The following is a 24,458-nucleotide window of genomic DNA, read 5'->3' on the forward strand; positions in this document are numbered from 1 at the left end:
ATGCCAAAATCTTGTGGAGACTTTTCCGTGGAACAGCGAGGTCTCGGCTTTGACAGGTTCTCTCCGCACTGTAGTTACTGGTAAGGGAACCTGAGTTCCCTTACAAAACCTGAGTAAGGGAGAGATGAATGCTGCTCTTAAAGGGAGATGCCTGACCTAGTGAGTTGGCTATGAGAGGGCACAATGCACAGCGCAACTTAAAGGTCTTAGACTTGAGACACCTTGAGTTTTGACGAAAACAGGTCTATTTTCACCAGTTATGTTCTTCATCTTGCCTTTCAGAGAAGTGATGTTTATACAGACTCAGTTTATGCCCATTTAGGTTGTTGCTGTCGCAGATTTATTCTCTAAAGACATTCCAGTTGTGTCTTGCTCAGATGCCAAATTTTCTTTTATGATTTCATTGTTCAAGGAACTTTTCTGATTAGGAAATAGCCAATTCACTGTGCAGTTCTGCAAGTGTCAACATGAGCGAAAGGAGTAGGACTGGGATGGCAGGAGGGTGGGAGCAGAGCAATTGTGATTATTGTGATGTAATTTTTATTAAGTAAACGTGCACAGTGATGTGTTTGTTGGTGCTTCTCCTTTGTCCTTAATTCTTCAGTTTCCTGATTGGCTTTCTTTGTAACTCAGTAATCCTAGCAAATACTATGCCTATGCTAGTCCCTGGCAGTAGAAAAGATATGACATTAATAATATTGTTCAATCAAAAGGTGCAGTATGAGCTCCAATCTTAATAAACACTGAAGATTTTTATGTGAGAGTGTTTTTACCTTGACTTTCAGTGGCTTTATCATCTCAGTGATCTAAATATGACAGGCAAAGGTACAGGAAATCTGGCTTTATTATTTTGCTTCTCTCCATAGTAATTGGTTTGTATGAGCTGAATATTAGTTGCTGCTGTCTTCTTAGTTTGTTGCAAATTCTGACAGCAGCACTCTAAATTAATTGTTTCTGTGTTCAGAGGCTGTTATTAAGCATTTTATCTCTGGTAGAGTATTCTGGTGTCTCTGATCCCTGACAACATATCTAGAGGAAGGACAAAATAATCAGAATTATGCTAAATTCAGATATGATTCAAGATGAGTGCTACCATTTTTTCTGAGTGTAGTATTTAAAAATCTTTGTAAAATCTGGTTTGACTTACACAGAGCTTCCGTGGCTGTCTGTTTCACCTGGATGTGGTGAGATAATGTTTGCAGAAATACAGAGGTGTGTATAACTGAACTCTTAGAAAATTAAGAAAACCCACCAGATTTCTATGAATAGTTTTTAGTGATTTTGCAAGCTCTCCTGGAACTCTGTAGTAGAGGCTGAGATAGGATTTAGTACTAATTGGTGCTTTCAGCCATCTCTTTCATCAACCTCCCTTTACCATTCAGTGCTTGATGATCACTTACATTTGTGTTTCTGCAGCTAGTGAGAGCATTCCTCAGGTAAAGTTCTTCCTTATTCCACTGGTTTATGTTATGTATTTTGTTAGTAACATACTTGGAAAAAGAAAAAAATAGTCTGTCATCTTGTCTTCAGACTTCAGCTGATGCATCAGATCTGTTTCTATTTCTGTGCTTCTAGCTCTCAATATCATAAATCTGCTTAAAGCTCTCAGTTATGTCTGCAGTGAAACTGAGTTTATGGGCAGATGATTACTGAGAGCTGTGATGGGATGATACTAACCCTGAAAGGCACTGGTGTCCCTGGGCTCTCCCCTGTGTATGTTCACTTTTTTGTGTGTGTTAGCACGAGTGTCATGCCATAAATAGCACAGGATCTAATTATGGTCCAAGTTAAGTCTGGCTATCTCCTTTTGTGGTTTAGTTTCAACCCAGGTAAGTTCTTTATTTGGGTGGGGTTGCTTTGCTTGATTTGTTTTGCTGTGCAATTCATAGTTGCTGGAGAGGCTTTTTGAGCTTTATTGGTTTTCCTTTTGATTCTGCCTTTGAAAGAGTTTGAGTTTGTTGTTTGGTTGGTTGGTTTTAGTGTTTCTTGACGTTGAGTACTAACACATTTTCAAGTCCCAAATAATTTAAAGTATATCTTTCTGTTGGTTATTGGAAATAAATTCTTTGTGATGCTTGGCTTCACAGAGCTGTATAAAAAGCTGTAATTTAATGTAGTATAGGGTTAGGCACAGAGTTGAACATTTTTGGGTGCAAATAATTCAAGTGTAAGTGCCTTTGACATGCTTCAACTTGATGATTTTGTGTAGAAGGGAAGATGATCTCCTGATGAAAGAATACTAAATGATAAGCTTAAACATCTTAGAAGTTTAAAAGATCATCTCCAAACTTGGTTTTTAATTTGGCCATTTCACTGGACTGCTCTGTCTATAAATGTCTTTCTGTACAATACACATTCTTCATGAACTTCGATCTTTCAGCATATCCTACAGCTCTACTGAAAGTTCTAAGTCATAGCCTATATCATAACTCAGAGTATGCATTGAGTCTGAAAAGAAATTTGTTTGGTTATGTTTTCTAATTTTAGATGACTCTTACTTCAGATTTCAAACAGAAATTTAGAGTTTTCCTAAACTGATGACTTGATCCAATGATTAGATAAATCAGCCAGTTTAGTAAGCCTTACTAATGTGCAATCCACTTCACAGTAAAAGCCATGTTTGAAATATGTAAACTTGACATATTTCCTTAGTCACACTTTTAAAATTTATAATTTCCTTTCAAGACATACTGGAAACATTTCAATATCTATGTCATGAAATTTTCTGTCAGTGGAGTGAGTTAATGTATATGTATTACTGACTTGGCACAAGAAATGCAGTTGCATCTTCATCCAAGTCAGAAGTAAAAAACACTTGATGGCTGTTTGACTGTTGTTTCTTTTCCCTGGGAGCACAAATTAATCCATAGAATTTGTCAGTCTGTGGTTTCTCCCTGAGAGTCAGAGTTGTATTTCATACTGTTTGGTGCTATATATGTATGGTAATATTCTCTATTCCTGGGCACCTTAAGGAAGCATCAGAAATACTTAGAATTGCTTAGAGGACTAAGTTGCAGTGTCTTTCAGATTATGGCTAAATCCAGCTAAATAGCTGGATCTTTTTCCTGTCACAAATTTTTGAAGGTATGAATAATATTCTGTACTCTAATATTCTATAAGTAAATTTTGTTTAATTCCCAACAGTCTTATAAACAAAATATTTTTATCACATATTTATTCCTCTTGTTGATGAATGTAGTCAAATCTATAGCAGAGACATTTAAGTTTCTCCACTGACTTTAGAGGCCAGGCAACTAGAATGCATTAGGGGAAGGAGGAAATGGTTGGTATAAAACAGGTGAGTCTGCATTCTTGGGGCTGCTTTTCTTATTGTTGCAGTGTGACCAGTCACACTAATAAGCCTTCCTGGAAATGGGTGGTGTACTCTCATCTTCAAGTTTCTTGACTGTTCATGTAAAAATGCTGTTCTGAAGACAAAATAATTCCCTTTCCATGTGTGAAAGCCACCACATTCAGCAATGGGTGATGGAAATTAAAAGGCCAGGGGATGAGGAGGATCCTGGCCATCACCTGAAAGGTTAAAATGAGAGATTACTGCTTGTTGCTGCATTGCTTCCATGTCATTGTAGAAATCTGTTGTAGTTTTGGTTTTGTTTATCTTTTTTATTGAGATGGTTTTGCTTTCTGTATTTTTCTGTTTGGCTTATGTTTGCTCTCCAGCTGTGAGTTGGTGTAGCTGCAGGCTTTGGAAACGCTTTCTGCACAGAATCCACTGCACTGTTGAAATTCTGATTTTGAAACTTATTTAAGGGAGGGTGGTAGAGGGTTTGGAAGACTAAGCCTTGCTTTCAGTATCAACCACTTTTAGAAACTCTCCTAACTTCTGATCATACCGGCCTTCCTCTAGTACAGATGGAGCTGCTCTGACCTTGCCATGTCTTTGCTGGTTGCACAGAATTTTCTCTCTTCTAGACTCATCACTCTTTCAGTGTAGATTTGAGTGATGTAGTTGCTGATCAGGTAGGGTTGTTTTGCTAATGTTATTTGAGTGAGGCATGAGATCTGTGGCAAAGATTATGAATATACAGGTAAATTCTGGGCTTTTTATGGTTGCATAAATAATATACAGTTTGCATTGCTTTGTCTAGTTAGGGATAGAAAGAGGATTGCAGGACAGCAGAGACTCAGCTGTAAGTAGGGCATTTGTCAGACCATGCACTAATCTGGCATCCTGGCTGGGGAAATTGGCAGAGAGGATTGTCATGCCTCCTGCTTCGATGCAGATGCACTTTTACTGACTCTTTGTTAATTCTTTCCCAAAGTAGGTAGGATACTAAATGATTGTCAACAAAAAGATTTGTGCCTGTGAGGCAGTTAAATAATTCAGCACATGCTAATAACTCCCATTAGCCTGCAATGAACTTCAGTCAGTGAATATCACTGAAGTGTTTTGCTAAAAGCTGCACCTAAATAAAATTCATGAGTAAGCCTGTTGTTTACTTCCAGACAGCTGATGAAAACTGGCCAAGAACTGTTCTCCCACTGGCAGCCTAAGCAGCATATCCTGAGTGTGTCCTCAGCTAAACTCCTCTGTACAGTCAGCTCTGCCCCAGGTCGATTTCTGGCTTTGTTTACACCTGTAAACAAAGCTTTTGACTGTGGAGCAGTTGATGGATGTTCCTGAACAGACTATCAGTTTCTTAATCTGATTGGCAGACAAATCCAAACCCTGCTGTATTATGTCTTTTGAATTAGATGTGACTGTTGGCCAGAGGGGAAACTGAATGACCTGTGGAATTCACCTCTATTCTTACCTTTTGGTCTCTTTAAGAAATTGGGAGAGAATGGGATTTGAATGAATTGATTATGCAAGTGTAGAAACCCAAATTGCTGTTCCACTGATACAGTTCTGATTCATTCCTGGAGCTCAGTCCATCCTGTGCACTGAACAGGGCAGAGACAATGTGGAAAATACAGCCTGTGTCACACATAGAGTGTCATGTATGTGTGCTGGCTGAATTTCAGTTTTATTTCCTAACTTGATAAGGTTCCTTCCATTAATTTGTTTCAGCAAAAATAAATTCTACTCCCTCCCTGACCCTGTCAAAAACACTGGATCTAACAATACAAACTATAATACAGTTATTCTGAAACCATTTTTCTCTGAGGTAGGGTGTTTAATTGGAAAAAATCTACTACTGGAGATTTGCCGTTCAGTGTTTCTATACAGTATTGCATTGGGAGCCAATGTTTGGATGGATCTGAATATCAAGTATACAGCTAGAATTTGTAGACTGATTTGTTCAAGTGTATTAAGCAAGTCTTAATTATGACGGTAAAATTTCAAGGCCAGATTGATACATTTTTTTCATATGCTTGAATATGTAAACAGTGGAGTTTGTACAAGTGCTTGTTACTGGCTTATAACTGTTCCTGTTGAAGCTGGACACTTGAGGGAGAGCTGGGTACTGAACAGTTTCAGCAATTCCACCAACTAAACAATAGTAAGCTGCTTCCATTCTAGTGTGTGTTAAAACCTCAGTGTCTATGTTTAAAAGGGACTTTGCATTTAGATGCTGAAGTGAAGCTGGATTTATAATAGCCTGTGGTACAATTGAGATAATGCTGGGTGTGATACAGGCACTACAGTTGGCACCTGGTATGCAGAATGGCCTGCAGTCCTACCTGTTTCTCTTTCTGCTGTTAGATTATTTGTGTGTGAAGACTGAGGAGGAGGATGAAGCTCTGATTGTGGACCCTGGAGACAGCGGGCTGTCCGCACAAAGCTGCGTGCCAGTGCAGCAGAACTCTGAAGCAAACAGTGCTGTTCACCACATGAGTCAACTTGCCTATGGTAATTACTGTTCATTTTTATTGTGATCCGGTAGTTAATGGCTAGTTTTAATGCCATATGTTCTGTGCTTTTGGATTCAGTGCTTTCTATATTACCCCTGTCTTTAAAACATGTTTTATTAGAAAGCTGCTTTATAGAAATTGCTTGGCAGTGCCTTTAATGAGAAGTGCCTTTTACTCATTACTTTCAAGATCCTTATAAATGGTGAGCCTGCTAAAATATTACATTTTAAAAAGACAACTTTTTACTTACTTGTAAGGGTAAGTATACCTAGGAATAAATTAGGAAGCAATTTGGAAAATAAATGTCATGAAAGAACCTAGCTTAAAAAATTAGGTTTTTAGATAATCTATCCAGAGTAACTTAGTCATGGAGATGCTGATGTGTAATGAAATGATAGAAGATGGGTGTTTAAGATGATAAATTATTAGCAGTAAGTAGCCATTGTGATTGTCTTTAATTCACTGTATTTATTTCAACATGCAAGATCAGAGTATCTCAAGAAATCTTACCCAATGCTTCATTGGCCCAGACAAAAATTCTTTACAGCTGTTATGAGCATTTATTGAGTTCTGTAGCAATGTTACCAAGTCAGTGAGGAAAATTATTGTAACTAAGTGAAAGCGCTTCCTACTTTGGGGGATTTCTTTTTTTAATTCAGCCAGTTAACTCTATAGAGAATCCCATCATCAGTATTTCTCTTCACAGACACAATTTACATGTGTTTCCTAGTGTTGTTGGGTGCTTCTGAGAACCTTTAGACTTTATGATCTTCTAATTGACAGTAGAGTATTGTGTACTTGTATGTTTACATCTAAAAACAAATTTGGGAGTGGAGGACAGTTTGCATGGTTTACTTGGGGTTTTGTCTCTGTTATTGAAAATAAACAAACAACCCCACCAAAATTAAAAACTTCTGCCCAAGAAGCTGTCACAGACAGTTGCTAACCTTGGTTTTAGGACATGAGTAATTATTTTATTATTAATAAATTGATCATGATGAGAGCAGTTGTTTCTTAAAAGGTAAAATATGGTTTTGTTATCTTTGGGTGTATAAAATCAAGTATGGTGAGATATATGAGTGAAACACCCCACAGGTTTATCTCAAATGAGAGTATCGAACTTTAAACTGAAATTCTGTCTGATTGGTTTTATTCAACCACTATCTTAGACCAGTCTCTTGTAGAGCAGTGCCTTTCCTTCAGATCTCATTCTGTCTGTCCAAATGAGTTTCTTCTACTTTTGTCTTGTATCTTCTTGCCTACAATAAGAAGCTGTCAGAGGAAGCTCAACATCGTGCAGAGAGAGATCTAGGTCTTCACTTCTCCCTGCCTGCTGCAGAGCACCATTTTTTTAAATTTTTTCTTAGCCATTTATGCTCACAAAGTCAGTATTACTTTTACTGGCTCTTTTAAAAATATCATTATATTTGAAAAAAATATTAAATTGAATTGATAATTTCTGATCTAAATTAATTCAATAAGTAACTGTTTGGCATTATGCTGGTAAACAAATTTCAAATAACCAAGCAGTCTGAGAGTTTAAAAAGAAGGGTGACTGTACCTATTTTTACTGTAGTGAAATGTTTAATGCAGTGGGAAACTTTCTGATGAGCTTTGCTTTCTCTTTAACAGGAAGTGAAGGCTTGCCAGTGCTTGCTGATCAGACAGCCTCACAAATGGGCCACTCTGCAATGAGAGGAAATGGTCACAGCCCTGAGAAAATGGATTTTGTTTTTTTGCGTAATAAAAGAAAGCGACTTTCTCCTGCTGTAGTGGAGCACAATGTGGTATGTTTCACCAAACAATAGCCCTTCCTTTTGAGAAGATGGGTAGGATATCTATGCATGGATGCTTCTAGCAAGTCTTCAGCCTCCTACTCTGCAGTCTGTCCATACATCCAGAATTGCCCCATCCCAGGTGCAGAATCCAGCACTGTCCTTGTTAAACTTCATACAGCTGGTGGTTGCCCAGCCTCTGATTTGTTCAGATCTCTCTGTGGGGCCTCTCTTCCTTCAAGGGAGTCAATGGCTCCTCCCAACTTAGTGTCGTCAGAAAATTCTGTGTCCACGTCATTTATGTCCACATAATTTATGAGTGTATCCACACTCTTGTGTCCTTTGTCCACGTCATTTATGAAGATGTTGAGGAGCACAGGGCCCAGGATGGAGCCCTGCAGAACCCCACTAGTGACAGGTGCCCAGTCTGAAGTCACTCCATTCCCTGTAACCCTTTGTGCCTGGCTCCTGAGTCAGTTGATCACTCATGCTGTGATGTGTTTATCCAGCTGTGTGCTGGACATTTTGTCCAGAGGATCCTGTGAGAGGCAGTATCAAAAGCTTTACTGAAACTCAAACATTGTATCAACTGACTTCCCTTGATCAGCTAGGTGGGTCATCTTGTCATAAAAGGAATTTAACTTTGACAAGGAGGTCTTCACCCTTCTGAAGCCGTGCTGGCTGTGACTGATGACTCGGTTGTCCTTTAAGTGTTTTTCAGTAACTCACAGAATAATCTCCACAATTTTACCAGTCACTGAATTCTGCCTGCTGGAAACAAAACAGAAGTGTTATCTACCCCCCTCCCAGCTTTCCTTTTCTAAAATAAAACCTGATCAGTTAAAAAAAAAATAAAGTATCACCAGCAGACGCTGTAAATCTGTGGTGAGTGATGGATGGGATCGGCATGCATCCAGTAAAAGGAAAATGCCAGGATTGTCCAGGTGGTGGCACCGTCCTTCCTGCTTAAAAGCAGTGTGCAAGCCATGAGGAAATTGCCTCTTGTAGAAATTTTCTACAGCTTCTGCTTTCAGTTATACCCACTGAAGTCTCATAATTTGGACTCAGAGGTCTTTTTCAATCTAAGTGATTCCATGATTCTGTGATTGCATAACCTCGGCTGTATAGTATATTTAGTTAGATGAGAAAGTTCTGCCTTGGAATAAACAAATAAAAGTGCATGTTGCTGTTAATTTTATATATATACATATGTACACACATATGTACACACATATATGTCCTCTTCCTGTACCATGGTAAAATCACTTGAAGAAACCAGAGGTCTGAGAGTGTGCTATAGCAAATCCAGGGTCAAGCTGGTAAGGAAACCTTGATGACTCTGGTAGGTCTTGTTTTCTTGGGCCCTTCTATAGCCAAGGGAGGGAATTATAGCTACAACCAAAAGTGTCCAAGTTTGATTCCTCGGAGAATTCTTTAACTTTTCAAAATATTAAATGTTAATTATGTTATTTCCCAGATGAGTACCAGGGAAGAAGAATATGAAGATAGTGACAGTGTCATTTATGAGTATGAACCAGACTATGAATGTGTAAGTGAATTTTCTTTTGTTTGACTGTGTTTGAAAAGCTGCTTTGGGGATGCATGTTTTGGGGTAGGCTGAAGTAACATGAAAGATTTGAAGTTGGTATTTACTTACTTAATGTGATATCCTAAATCCGTGTATATATCAGTACCTTACACTCCTTTTTTCTCTTTTTATTTCTTTTTTATATTTAATTATTATTTTAATGAAAAAGGAAAGCATTTTATCTGAAGCTTCTTATACTGGATATCAACAGAATCCTCTTATGGAGGTCCTCAGTTATTGCCAGGTATGGTTTTTTCCCTTTCTATCTGAAATGGTGTTTAAACAATTTTAGTTATACTTCAGGAAGTGTTGTATTATAAACTTGACAACCAGTGATGTGATCCTTTCCAGTTATTTGCTTCTTAATTGCCCACATAACTAAAATATTTTCAAAGTAAAACTAATCTCTTTCATATTCTCTGAACTTTTCATAAGAATAATTTTCAAAAATTGAGCTTTAATACAAAATGTAAAGTTTAGTTATTGGGAGGAGTTTCACAGTAATGGGAAAGATATGGCAGTGGTACACACCCAGCTATTGAATGTACATGTTGCTTGCCAAAAATCCTGCTAGTGTTGGTTTTCTAAGTTCTTTCCTTTTGATTTCTGAAGCAGTACTGGCAAAATTGAAAATAACTGCACTAAAAATTAAGCATCCCATATTTATTCAGGTGAGCACTTGTGTGATTGGAGTCATTCAGGCCATGCTTAATGGAAGTCAATTTGTAAGTGATTTGTAGCCAAGTGTTAATGTCTTGTAAGTCTCCTTAAGCATTCAGCGGTGCTGTGGAAGGAAGTTGGCTAAGTTTTAAGGAGGGAGTTCAGCTTTTAATTGAACTTTCTTGGTTTCTTCAGATTTAGGTGGGTTCTTGTGAAACAATGCTATTTTCAGTTTTATATTTGTTGACAGGCCATGTATGATGCCATTCAGAAGCTGGATAAAAAATTTGACCTGCTTCATCGTAAGGTCTTGGAAATGCAGCATACTCGTATAAAGCCATTCTTGCTCAAACCTGTGAGTATTAAAGACCTAAGATGCTTGTTTTTGCTTTAATTCTCTCATTTCCTCTGATGCTTATTTTAAAAATCCCAATCCTTTCACTAAGATTGAAATAAGGAGCAAAATCGTAGACTTGGAATCTATTTCAATTCAATTACTTGAGATTTCTGATGATGTGCCACCTTCAGTTTCCTGTGTTATTGACTGGTGGCCACAGATTGGCAGTGACTGCCATCAAATTCAGGATGCTGTGATAGATGGTGTAAAATTCTATTTGTATTGGCATGAACAGAAGTGAATTGTGTAGGTGCATCTTAAACTTCAGTATATTGCTGTTGTACCTTTGCAACATGTGGTGTGCTGTCTCATTGGTTTCTGCAGTTAGAAGAGAGTTTAAGCATCAGTCAGGTTGGTTCCATTGGTTTACTGAACTTTAGATGTGAGCAGTATGTTGTCATATCCATTACAGTATAGAATTTGTTTTTTTAATGGAAGCTCCTTTTTAAACATTTTTAATAATGTTTGATATTGAGTACACCGTATTCATTTTGTTCCTAAATGGTTGATCTATTGTTAAGTAAGGAGACACAATTTAAGTATTCTAACAATGATCTTTAAAAGGGAAACATAACAGATGGTTTTTGAAAAAGGGTTATAAAATCCATAATGACTTCTTTTGTCATCAACACTACAAAGCTTTTAATGTGGCAGAGATGATTCTGCTGTCAGGAGATGTCAAGACAGCAGTAAGGCCATTTGCTTTAAGGGTGGGTGGAGCTGGATTTCTCACACCTGTCAGCTATCAGTAGGAAACTAAGTTTTATTTAGTTTGTACTTTTATTGTCAGCTCCAAGCTCGTGCTGGCTACTCATCCAAAACCATGAGGTTCAGGGAATAAACTGATCTTGTCAAGTGCAAATGAACCCTGTAGGACCTCTGTGCTCTTACCCTCCCCTCTGATATGTGGGATGGCAGCTGCTTTAATGTTTGGATTTTTGGGTTAAAAGTGACCTGCATTGCTTTTTTTTTTCTTTTTCTTTTTTTTTTTTCCTGAAGGCTTTTATCTGCCAGCTGTTTTCTTAGGTTCTGCCATTTAAAACTATCAGGAGTGCTGTTGGATTTTTTTATAGCTGTACCATTGCTGTACTTGTGAAGGGCTAATGGAATGGTTTGGGGTAAAGGTATTTTTTTACCCCAAAAAGCTGGAGAAACTGACAAACTTTCAGATACATAAGATTTCCTTAAGGTTACAGATTTTTTTTTTAAGGTTACAAGGATGAAATATAATGAGATTCTCTAAACAAACACACAAAACCACCAAATTTAAATAAAATAAGAGAAACAAATCCACATGTGTCATCTTCATTTGGTGGCTCCTGCTCAGTGACTTGTGTTTTGAACTAGAATGCATGCTGTATGATTTTTAATAAAGGCACTTGAAGTGATGGAAATATAGCCTATCTCTCAGTTTGTCCATCTCTTTGGAATCTTCATTGTAGATGAGATCTGAATATTTAATGTTTTCAGCTAACAAGTAAAGAAAGAAGAGAAAGTGTTTGGGTTTTTTCTTGTTTGAAAGGAGCTACCAGGGCAGTGGACCCATTCCTTGAAAATTCTTTAGTCAATGACTGGGTCAATGACTGAAAAATTTTAAATTTTATTTTGCCTATTTACTTTTTAATAGAGGTCTAGAAAGTTGTTTTGCACCCCCAGGTGAAAAAAAATCTGAGAAACATTGAAGCTGACCAGATAAACTCTTAGTGTTGCAGATACAAATGAGAATAGAAGATAGTAGAGGGAAGGCTAAAACGTGGTTTAGCCACGTTTTAGTAGAGGGAAGGCTAAAGCTCTGAGTTGATGACAGAGACTACTTCAAGGAAGAATATGCTGCTCATAGCATCATTACTATTCTAGTAATCTAGTTTTCCTGGTTTGCTAAAAAAAACCCCAAAATTATCAGCTACGTCTAATTTAACCTTTTAATTGTTTTCTGAATCACGTTTGCAGAAACCAGTTGGATTTACATACAGAAGTTCCAGTCATTTGCCTTCAGGAAAAATAAGAGTACCAAAGCACATGGAAAGAGATTTAAGTCTTCATCGTTCTTCATCAGGCCAGGGAAGGCATAGCCCAGTTGTAAGGGTTGCTTTACCAAATGGCCACGTTCAAGTCAATTCCAAAGTAAAACATGCCCCACAGAGTTTTCAGCTGGAATCTCAGCAGCCTGTTGGAAGGCAGAGCCCACCACTCCCCACTATAGTTTCTACACATTCATTACATTCATCATACACAGCAACTAATGGGATGCCTGACCTTTCACCACAATCAAATCTTGCTCCCAGTATAGTGGAAAGTACTGTCAACATTGCATCTTCACCCGTGGCATCACCATCAATGCCAGCACCGTCTGAGCCCAGTCAGGAGAATAACGCTATGGAGTTGAACTGCAAAAATGCATCTGAGGATGTGAATATTAGTGAAGAACTACCATCTTCTTCAGTCTTCATCAATCCTAGCTTTGGTGAGAGCCTTTGTGATAAATATGAGAAACAAAGGCTAAGAAAATGTCTGGTTTACAGTAGGTGCTTTGGGTTCTTTTAACTCTAGGCTCTCTTTTTCTCTCTTAATGTAACCCTTTTTTATTCTGTGTATAACTCACAAGTAATATGTGCATGCTACCCATGTGTTGGAGGAGGCAAATAGATTGCCACTAAAGCTGAGTGAGGCATATGCCTGTATGCATGTTGGAAGAAAGCAGCTTGCCTGATCTGTGTGAAGGAAATGTCTGTTTTCTTCTCATGTGGGATTTTATTCTTTCTGTACATCTTTTCTGTACTCAAATCCTCCAGTGTTCGGTTTCTTCCAAAATACTTGATTCCAAAGAAAAACAAGAATTCTATAGATCATTGCATTATAATACACATATCAAATAGCACCATGTATTAAAAACTGATGGCTTTCTAAAGGGTAAATGCCCTGATTTATATGCAAGGCTGAGCTATGATTTCTCTCCTTTGGTCTAAAAAATACATTTGTACAGCTGAAGAGCTGTGTGAATATTAGGTGAAATATTCAGATATATATCTAAAAATTTGTAAACAGTTAATGTTTTAGCAGTTCTGTGTATGCATGTGCCACTCTTTATAAGTCAGTGTCTTGAAACCGTACCTGGTATCTGCACAAATGTAAAATAGGACACTGTGAACATTGTGGACTATTGGGTGTCTGATGTATTTTCTTGGGTGTTTTGATTTCAATTATGCTGGTGGTTAATGTGAATCAAAAAGTTACTTCTGTTATCATTCCAATTTAAAGCTGCTTTTGTAAGAGCAAGGATAAGTAATAATACATAGTAAAATTAACTGTAGTAGAGAACATGCTGAGAGTCAAGAGAAAGAGTTTGAAAAAATGTTCTGTTTTTAACAACTCGTTTGGGATTTTAATTTTTTTTTTGCTGTATGTTTTTGTTTTACAAAAGAGTTTGTTGGTGACCCAGCAAGAAATGTGAAAGTTCCTGGAAACCATTTGGTGAAGGCTCAGCAAAAGACCAAGCCCAAGTACGCAGCGCGGCACTTGGTGCGCGTCTTGTTCCCCAAGAAGACTCTACTGTGCAGCGTTATGGGAGCGAGTGCACGGGGGCGCAGGACACTGGATCCAAACAAAGTTGCTGCAATACGAGGTTTGGTACCTTTCAAAATGCACAGATTTACTTCTTTCATGCTTAACAAAGTTTTGAACTTAAAAGGAGTCCTTTTCTGTATGTTTCTGGCTAATTGCTGTCTGACAGCTGGTGAGCAGATAAATGCTGCAGTGGATGTGCTCCACTCTGCAGTATCCGTTTGTTTTGAATGTCCTGCTTTGTAATTCTCAATGTTCGTTTTTCCTCAATTTGAATGAAACTATTCAAATTTCTTCTTGTTTTATGTACATTGTGTTCATCAGTCATGCTTGCTCTGTCTAGATTTTTAATTGCAGTTCATTTTGTGTTTGTGTGTCCCATGGATTTTGTCAGTGGTTTTTTGTTTGGTTGATTTGGTTTGGTTTATGGCCATGGTATACTTGGGACAAACATTAACTGGTGGTTTTGAAACACTCTTTATGTTGAGTGAGAAGTGGTGAAGATGGTGGGGGGATTTTTTTAATAAATGTCAGTTCATTTACACAGATCCCATGGCATGTATGTGTTAAAGGATTAAAATTGAGTGTAAGATTATATAAGCCATGTGAAATAGTTGTAGCAACAACTTTACCATGTGTCTGTTCTTTTGGGGGGGATGGTGGTAGTGGTGGTTTTGGGGTTTTTTTAATAGTTAGTATGATAAATCACATATTTCCCCTAATTCTACCAGGAAATATTAAATATAATAGAAACATTATTCACAACATCTCAAAATGTATCACAGAACATCTTGAATTCATAATGCTGGTTATTTTCAAAACATAAGTTTATTATCTTTATTTATCGATGGAAGTCTGAAGCTTGTAAATGGAGAACAGTAAACATATGAAGCATTAGTTAACTTTCTCTCTCTTTGTAAATTAGGATACTTTTAGCTACTGGGCTTTGTAATGATGCTTCAAACATTTTCTGTATTTTATATGCAGAATTTCTTGCAACTAACTTTCCAACCTATGATTTGAGTGAGCGTGGAAAAGACTGGAAAACCTGTATCACAAATGTCAATTCTATGATCCGCTCCTTACGCTCCGAAGCCAAAGCAAAGGTGATGAGTTATTAAGTACTAAGCTTGCACTTTTTTGTCAGATTCATTATTTGACCTGCTCATGGTACAAGTGCTGTATTGGAAGTTCCTTGGGTTCTGTCTCTGTGTGGCTCAGCGCAGGCATGCTGACTGCAGCGCTGGTTCCGTGTGGGGAACACTGGAATATGCTGCTTTCTGCTTTGCCTCTTCCTGCTTCTGTGACCAGAGTTCAGTTAAGAAGTGTGGATACATAGGATACTATAAGGAAAGCACTGCAAATGTTGCCCAGAAGTAGTGTCAAATTTGATTGAGAGTTTAAACAGATAGCTCTTAGCGCTTGTTTTTGCAGGCTTTTTTTCAGATATATTCAGCTATGCATTTCAGTTTTATATTGACTGAAACATTACTCCCAAAACACCTCCAACTACATTTACTTCTAAAATGCTCTGTGCACATCTTTGTATAATTATTAACTGTTTTACTGGTAGTTTTCATGATAGAAATTCAGGAGTAACTATATTGCAAAGATCTGAAATCTAATTTATACTAAATGTGAAGTTAACTGGAACACCAATTAGAAAACTGGTAGGCTTCTCTCAATGTGTGTAGTAACGTTATTAAATATTTCAGCAGAAAACTGAGGGAAAAGAAGAAGTGTCTGATGCTCCTGATACATCTCATTGTGTAGATTTAAATGATAATGAAGATAGTGGAGACAATTCGCAAAATTCTCAGAAAATGATTGGCTCCGCAATTGACATGTTGCAGAATTCAGAATTGGATAAGTTTCCAGAAGCTTTTCAGACATCTTCGGTCAGAAAACATCAGTCTTTGGAACCTATGGGTAAACAAAGAAATTTTTGTGTTCTGACATTGCTTGTTACATTTTAAATAGTCAATGAGAGGCAAACAATGGTTCTGTAGGTATAATTGCATAGTAAAGGGATTTTCTGAACTATATGAGTCTTCTTTTTCTCTTAAGGCAGTCGTTTGGTGTACACATAGTAAGTCTTTTTGGGAAAGAGCAAGGGCATTATATCTAGCTAACAGAATATATGTTTGCATCTGCCAGAATCCCATAATGCATATCTGCTGTGACATTGGGAAGTTCAACTTCAGTTACTCTGTTCAGTGTCCTGGCTTTTTTCTTTTATTTGGTAGATATTCTGCCTTAAAAAAGTAAGCTAGCTCAGAATATCTATTGGAATGATATTGCAATTTCAGAAGAAAAAGCACACCTTTCTGCCAAACTGACTCTTTAGGACAATAAAAATCTTAAAGCAGCCTTTATATTATCACTTTTTTAATGTAAGCGTTCAAAACACATATGCATTGAGGAAAAAATTTGTGTACAGCATGTGATGCTTAGATACCCTCAAGGAAAATGGGCTGAGATTATTTGGTGTGGGAAGTAATTTATTCAATTAGGGTCACTTTGGGGTTGTTTCAGATCTGTTCCTGCGCCCAAGATTTGTTAGTCAGATCCCACAGACCTCTGTATGAACTAAAAATTTTGCATTTTTTTCTTATTAATGTTTGCAGTAAAGTGAGGTAGAAGCAGTTGAAAAATATTCACTCTGTTTCTGCTTGCAGAATCTGAGCACCACTGAAATAGCTGAACTTTTATTTACTTACTTACTTACTTGGAAAAGCATCATCTTTTCACCTGAGATGAAACAAGTTAGAAAGCAGTAATTAATACTGCAGCTTGCATTGCTGAAGACATATCAGAAGTACAGTTTGTGGTTGTAAACCAGGTATTCTGGCTGCTTGGCCACATGTCTGCAACATGTTTCATGTTAGCAGAGCTGTAGTGTTATGGCTTTGCTTTGGTCTTTCCAAGCAAGTAGAGAAGTTTCTGGGTGAGCTTTTTGTGCCAGTTTTGATTTAATACAGCCACTTTGAGGCATGGTCAGTGTTGGATGAGTAAAACATCTCTCTTTCCTCCATGACATCTTCTGCAGAACCCCTTGGGAGCCCATGGCGCAATGTTCAGTTGCCTTTCTCGGTCATTTATGTCGCCAAGGGGAAGACGCGGCCAGAGCTGTCAGCTCGCTTCCTGATTCGTCACATGTTCCCTGAGGAGGTGCTGGTGAAAAGCAACGTGTATGGCAGCCTTGATCGTGGCATGAGCCCACTGGATTCCAATAAAATTAATGCTCTCAGAGGTATGTAAGAAAAAAATCTCTGTTAAATCATAATGTGGGGAAACTGGTAAGAGTATTAACTTTGTATGCTATGAACAAAGCATAGAGCTTCAGAATTAGTCTGTGAAAATATTCTTACAGGTATTTCTGCAAGCAGGGGAACAAAATGAGAGGAAGTAGATAAAGTTATATTTTAGTAGCTCAAGAAATTCTCCACATGATGAACCTGGTTTGTATGGGAAACTCAATTGCCTTGACATTGGCTTGAAAGGGCAGTGCAGTGGGCGATGGGAGCAGTGCCTGAGGATTCTGGAGGACATCAGAGATAATTCCTTGATACAGGGACTGTGTAGATGAAGCAGAGGACAGAGATGTCATGTACAGCAGGTTATGGCTCCCTTCACAAAAGGGGTTCTTGTGTGATAATTGGTGGTGGCATTGCCTGTAGAGATTATGAAATGAGCCCTGAGGTCCTGAATAGAGTAAGAAAGGTCTGAGTACAGACTCTGTAGCTTGGGAGAGCACACTTTGACATTTGGGAAAGTCACAGATGGGAGCTTGTGAGAGAAAGCTCTGAATAGGACAGAATCTCAAGAAAGTTGACAGATCTTTAAGAACAGCCTTCTGCAAGCACATGAAAGTCCATCTTGATGCTTAGGAGAGCTGAGATATGGGGAGACAGGTTGGGCTAAGCAGGGAATTCATAACTGAGCCCTGCAGAAAAAAAGCCATATTTAGAGATTAGAAATAAGGAGAGCTTATGAAGTGGAATTTAGCAACTGTTGTGTTGTAACCCATCAGGTAGCTAAACACAGGTGCTTGCTCACCTTCTTCCTCCCTGTCCTGTTCCCCTGCCCCACCCACTGGGATGAGAGAGAGAAGTGGGGAAGGAGGACTGTGTCTGAGGGAGCAGGGTTCATGCTCAATAAAATGGAGCTGTGACTCACACCCTCTGGGCTGATGTCTGGGCGTAGCTTGAGTAACAGACAGAGAATGCCAGAAACCATTTCCAGCATGGCAAGCACGAGCCTGGGAAACATTGCCACTTAAACATCTCCACTTTTATATATATATATATATGTGTGTGTGTGTGTGTGTGTGTGTGTGTATACACACATACACATATACAGACATGTAGGCATATTTTATTTCTTGACATTTTGAGCTTAAGAAGCATTCAAAAGATGTAGTAAGTGTGTCTTAGTACTGCAGAACACCATGTAGGCCACAGAGCAGATGAGAGACAAATCCTGTGTGTTGTGGTTGCAGCCAGACCTTGTCACTTGACTCTGGAGCCAGAGGACAGTCCCTGCCCCTGTTTCCTTTAACACAGCCTGACTGGATGGCAGCACCAGCTCCCTGAATTTTGCCCTGCAGAGCAGGAAGGGGCCCTGCATAGCCTTACTATAATCCCCAAAATCGGTCAGTTTTGGTCAAAGAAAAGACATAACTTTAAAAGCTGCTTAGTGGACCGTGTACAAAGGCTCTGTAGACCTTGAAGAATTCCAGTTCTGTGCTGTTCCTCTGAGGTCAGGTATTCTTGAATTTACTGCTGGGGATGGAAGTAAGGAGAGCTTGTCTGCTCTTCAGCCAACAGCTGTAGTTTATAACTATGTCAGCATAGTTAATAACAGGAGCATCCTAAGGCACACTTCCTCTCCCTTTCACCTCTCCTTCTGAAGCAGAGTGAACTGCAAGAGCACAAGTTTTTATCTCAGTTACTTTCTTCCTTCAGACCAAAGTTTTTCTGGCAAAATGGGTTTCCAGATTTGTAACTACAAGTTAAAATTTTAACTGTAAGCAATGGTACTATATTAGATTTTTATTCACTGGTAAGAGAAAGCTGACACAATATCTACTAGCTATACCTTTCTTTCTACTATCAAGGTAAATCTGGATATTAATCAGAGAAGAAGAAGCAATGTTGCTTTGATTTGAAATTAGAGATGAGAATTCCTTTTTGGTGTTTATTTAAGACTTATCAGGTTGCTTAGAGAAAACATGGAATTCAGCTCAGCAGGAAATCACTCCTCAATAAGTTTAAAAACCAATTTAAATTTTGGTTTTTTAGTTACTCATTTTACTCATGGAAGGGAAGAAAGGTACTATAGTCCCACCCTTTTTATGTCATTGCTACCAAACTCAAGTGTTTGTTTACTGATCTTACTTGCAGTATGGTAAGGAATGAACTCTCACAATTTTTCTGTCACTGTTGTTCCTGTACATCTGTGTTATGCTGAACTGGTGTGACTGATTTTAGTGAATATAGTTGCCAGAGATCCTCTGAAGGAGAGCTTGGTCCTGCCTAATTCTGGTCATTGTGAATTGGAGCCCAAGATTTGTCTTCGCTAGCTGACCACTTTAGAAGCTGAAGTTACTCAGCACTTCAAAGGATCAAAACCACACACATGGTCACGTTTTCTTTTCATATTTTGTTTTTGTGCTTAGACCTTTTTTTACTCATTTTCAAATATAACAGAAAGGGGGAAAGCAATATCTGCCCTGCTTTGCTTTTCGAGGCTTGTAATATGTCTAGCTGTCCTGGTTTGGTAGCATGCACTTGTTTTAGCTTAAAGAGTATCCAGAAAGAGTATATAGCTTACCTAAATAATTGATAACTCACTATTACATACTTGCTTATTTTTAGACTTCCTTCAAGAGAATTTTCCATCCTTTGATCTCAATGAAAGTGGGTTTGATTGGAAGGCGTGTGTGGCTGCCATAAACAGCACAATCCGCAGCCTCAGACACGAGCTCAAAAAGGCCACGACTGGAACGCGCCACAGAGCCCCGAGCGCAGAGTCCCCCCGAGGATCCCACAGCCGCAAAGCCAGCGGAAAGCATCTCTCAGATTGAAGCTCTCCAGCAGCTGCCTCAAAGCTTAATTTAGCAGGTTTTTGTTAATTCTCTGTAGAAGCCTGTAATATTGAGCTGTCCTGTTCAACTGAGTTGTCAGCAGCACTAAAGAGCATCACTTCATGAGACCAAAATTAGCAGAAGGCTTGGGAGCCCTGACTCTTTGCATAGGTAGTGTTTGGGCTCCTCAGAAATTATTTTCAGTGTTCCCTGTAGCATTTGCAATGTGGTCTCTCCTAAAAGCATCTTCTTCTCATGATTCATTGAATCTGAAAGATTAACCTGGTTAGAAAAGATGCACTGTGCATCAATTCAGCAGAAGCAGATGGAAAAGAGGAGAGGAAAGAGTGGTCCTCCTTGGAGGGTGAATCACAGCCAGCTAAATTATCTCATTATGTATGAGGAATGAAATTTGCTTTGACAATTGGATATCTTCAGTGAAAATATCAGAAAGGAGAAAATATTTTTAATTGCATTTAGGTAACTTGTCGTATGTGGACTTGATGATCTTCATTTCCAACCTTAATGATTGTATGATCTCTCACATTTTTGCCTCCTATATCAGTGTCTTTTGCAGGGTAAGAGGCAAACAGCAATGTAAGTACATCTGGTAATGTATGGGGGAATGATGCCTTAAATTTTAGCTTTCATATTTTCCAGATTCTATACTGCATGAGTACATAACTCTGAACTTCATATAAAGTGTTAGCAGGTTCTCTTCACAGTTTAGTTAGACAAAACAATCCTTTTCCAGTCTGAGAACCAAGGACACCATCACAGCTTCAGGCCCAAAAAGTATAAACAGCAGTGAATTGAGGAGAACAGTCTGAGAGGATGGGACTTCATAACCTGAAGCTGTAATTGGACAATTAACCCCAGTATGTCAATTGACCAAAACTTACAAAAGTGTGAAAACTCATGACCCGTCGTCCATCTTGGGTGTAGCCTTGGACAGGCTCTTGTACTGCCCAAGGTGTATCCTTTGAAGGCTGTCATGGTTGGACCCTGTCACAAAGCCAGTGCCCCCATGAGGATACCCTCTCCCTGGTGTCTGCTGTGAGATGTGACCAGGAACAAGCAAAGCAGGCTCCTACTTAGAAATAAAGAAAACTTTATTAACTAAACTACAAGAAAAGAGGGAAAAAAAACCACAAGGAAAATGAAAACCTTACAAAAGCATTTTCCTCCTCCCATCCACCAAATTTCCCAATGCAATACATTCCCCCAAATCACCAACTCTCAGTCCAGCACCACCCTTTGGAATACTCAATCTTCAGTTCATGAAGAGGAGAGGAGTCCTTCTTGCACCATAGGCTTCCCCTGAAACCTCGTGTGCTTCCATGTCACTCAGCACTGCCCAGAAAGTCCTTTTGCCATCGTGACATCTTCCTTCCATGCCCAGTGCTCTCACCACTGTGCATGGACCTGAGCTGCTTCTAGGGTTGTCTTTTAAGGATGTCTCCCTCCAAAAGAGGCACAGTCTCTCCTTCGGGACATCTGTCCCCCCCAAAGTTTTTTCACCCCCTGGGGCCGAGGGGTCCCCACACTGAACCCTCCCGGTTCTGAGACACTGCCTCCCCCTAAATGCAGTCTCTGTGTCTAAGAAAAAAAAAGGTTCTGTCCATGGCCACACAAGAAAAGTCCAGCCAAAAGGCCACTCCGTCATCTCTCCCCCCACTCAGCCAGTCTTCTCCACTTACCTTGTGGCCCATTCCCTCTTATCTCATCTCTTATCTCTCTTCTCATTCAGCTCCAGGAAAATCAGCATTTGCAAGGTTTCTATCATGCAGGAAAAGGGTTAAAAAGGTTAAAAATTTCAGTCTCTGCCTGTCCCAGAGCTGTGGCACTCCCACGCTGCCCTGCTGGGCACCTTCTCACCGTACTCCCCCCTTCTCCTCCTGGGCTGGCTGCTATCAAATTCAGACACTGGCTCTCCCTCTCTCTCCCCTGGCGGGGTGGGGGTGGCTGTCCGATGTCTCTTGGGGCTCCTCCACCCTTCCATCCTCCAGGGCCTCCTCACCCCCATCTCTGTCCAGGCCCAGGCCTACCGCAGGGCTGCCCCTCCCCTGCCCAGCAGCAGCGGCTGGACGGGGGAAGGGAGATCCGACCTCTTTGCCTGGAAGTCCCAAGAGAAACTCCCAGGGCCAAAGCTCTGCTTTTAACCCCTGTGTGTTCTCGGAGGTGTGTCCAAACCCCACTGGCCACATCAGGTGCCAACATCAAAATCTGAGCACCCATTGGTTTGACTACAGCATCCCAGAATTCCCATTTTCCAGTCAAACCAGCACAAAGGCCTTTTAACAAATACCTACTTTATTCCTTTAACACTGTCTAGCCTCTGTTCCAGGTAGCCTCTCAAGACATCAGTTACACTGCTCTGCACTGATTTAGCTCTACTAAAAGGACAAAAAAAAAAAACCACAGTCCAATGGTTGGTTCTGGTTTTTCTTAATGAAATTTAAGGAAAATACTTCTTCAGGGTCCTGAACTTCACCATCTCATGGTTACTGTGGCTAAGGCTTCAGAATTTTAGTAAATCCCTTGTTGTAGGTGTATGAAGCCCAGAAAAGCACCTGTCAATAATAAATGTTCATGCCCTTGCCTTTCCTTTGTGTCTACGCAAGACTAAGATTTATTAGTGCATTAAGTTACATATTTTTTAAAAATAGCAAACTAACTAATTTTAGCAAACTAATTTTTAAAATGACTTGGATGTTGAACTTTTAAAAATAAAGAATTAATTACCATATATATTCAATTTCACATCTCGGTTTAATTTGTAAGTTAGAATTCAACAACAGTAACTGTACAGAAGTTAATGGGTTTTTTGTTGGGTAGTTTCTTTGTTATTTGGAGGTTTTTTTGTTTGTTTGTTTTCAACAAAAGAAGCAATCATAGAATCATAAAATATGCTGAGTTATAAGTGACATATCAGGATCATCAAGTCCAACTCCTGACAGTGCATAGGATCATCCCCAAAAATGACACCATGTGCCTGAGAGCATTGTTCTTGAACTCTGTCAGGCTTGGTGATGTGACCACTTCCCTGGGAACCTTTGCTAGTGCCCACCTACTTATTGAGTGCAGAACCTTTTCCTGATAGCCAACCCAAACCTCCCCTGCTACACCTTCAGGCAGTTCCCTGGAGTCCTGTCACTGCTCATAAGAGGGAAGAGATCAGTACCTACCCCTCCTCTTCCCCTTGGGAGGATGCTGAAGACCACAATGAGGTCTCCCCTCAGTCTCCTCCAGTCTGGCAAAAACCAAGTGACCTCAGCTGCTCGTCATACAGCTTCTCCTCCAGACCCTTCATCATCCTCATGGCCCTCCCCTGGACACTCTAAAATAGCTGCATGTGTTACTTATATTGTGGTGCCTAAAACTGCCCCCAGCACTTGAGCTGAGGCTGCCCCAGTGCAGAGCAGGACAATCCCCTCCCTGTCCCAGCTGGCAGTCTGTGCCTGATGCCCCCCAAGACCTGGCTGACCCTCTTGGCTGACAGAGCATTCCTGACTGACACTCAAGTTGCCATCAACCAGGACCCTTTCCAAAGCTGCTCTCCAGCTTCTCCTTCCCCAGCTGATGCATGCAGCCAGGGTTGCCTGTTCCAGGTGCAGAGCCCAGCCCTGGCCCTTGCTGCACTCCTTGCAGTTGGTGTAACCCTTTCTGTTCATGTTTTCCAGCATGTCACACAGTCCTTGCAGTGTCTGCCCTGGCTGACTCTGTGGGCCTGCCTTGCTGCTTGTGTGGGTCTGAGTGCTGGCTCAGAGGTCCAATTTCTTCACAGAAGGAAACTTCTTGGAAGACTGGCATAGGGAGTGGATTTTACCTCTGAGAGTTGTGGAAACTGTGGCTTCCAAAATAACACCTGTACATAGCAGAATTAGATTTAATTAAATCTGTCCTCTCCAAGACAAAGGTTTCATAGTTCATTTGTTAGTAATAGGATAAAAAAGTGAATTTGCTCATTCTCTCTTCAGCTTCTGTTCATAACAGACAGTCTTTATTGTACAGGGTAATGGACCAGATTTTTAAGTGCAACTTAGGATATGCAATGGCCTTATAAATATGAAATCAGTTGGTAATTTAAGTTCCTTCTGCCATCTCCTTGCAGAAGTCCTCCATAGGATTCAAGAAACAGACTGAATTTCTGATTTTCTTTTCTTGGTAGAAATGTTGTACTGCAAATTTGGTTGTTCTGGTGTACTATTAACAAACTCTTCTGTTACCTGCTATACAGTCCTTGTAAATGCCAAGAACTTTGTTGTGTATAGATATTACTAGTTCCAAACCTCAGAAGAAGACAAAAATGCTTATATTTTTTCAGTAGTTTTATGAATTGTTTTCACTGCCCTTCACAGATTTTAATGGTGGAAGGATATATTTATTGAATTATGTGTTCTGAAATCTGTTAAGTGTGGTGCATACCTATAGCTTCCAACTTGAAATGAAAATGGAATTGAAGTAGAAATAGTTTTCTTCTTTCTGTTTCAAATGTATCGTATTTTGCTAACTTTTATAAAGTATAATTAAAGTATTTTGCTGTTAGGAATTAAGTATTTTACAAATAAA

At 39.4% G+C, this 24,458-nt stretch overlaps 1 protein-coding gene across 1 annotated transcript; it reads left to right on the top strand.

Annotated features, from left to right (window-relative positions):
* Positions 1-24,458, top strand: BEND2 (BEN domain containing 2). Its single transcript, XM_058825613.1, has 13 exons — positions 1-80; positions 1,819-1,829; positions 5,669-5,815; positions 7,450-7,604; positions 9,070-9,141; positions 9,350-9,424; positions 10,091-10,195; positions 12,188-12,701; positions 13,659-13,859; positions 14,786-14,904; positions 15,517-15,727; positions 16,848-17,051; positions 19,678-24,458. The coding sequence occupies exons 1-13, from the start codon at positions 1-3 to the stop codon at positions 19,884-19,886; spliced, it is 2,103 nt and encodes a 700-aa protein (XP_058681596.1). The 3' UTR covers positions 19,887-24,458.

This window comes from Ammospiza caudacuta, chromosome 2 (genome assembly GCF_027887145.1).
Source record: "Ammospiza caudacuta isolate bAmmCau1 chromosome 2, bAmmCau1.pri, whole genome shotgun sequence".
Lineage (NCBI taxonomy): Eukaryota > Metazoa > Chordata > Aves > Passeriformes > Passerellidae > Ammospiza > Ammospiza caudacuta.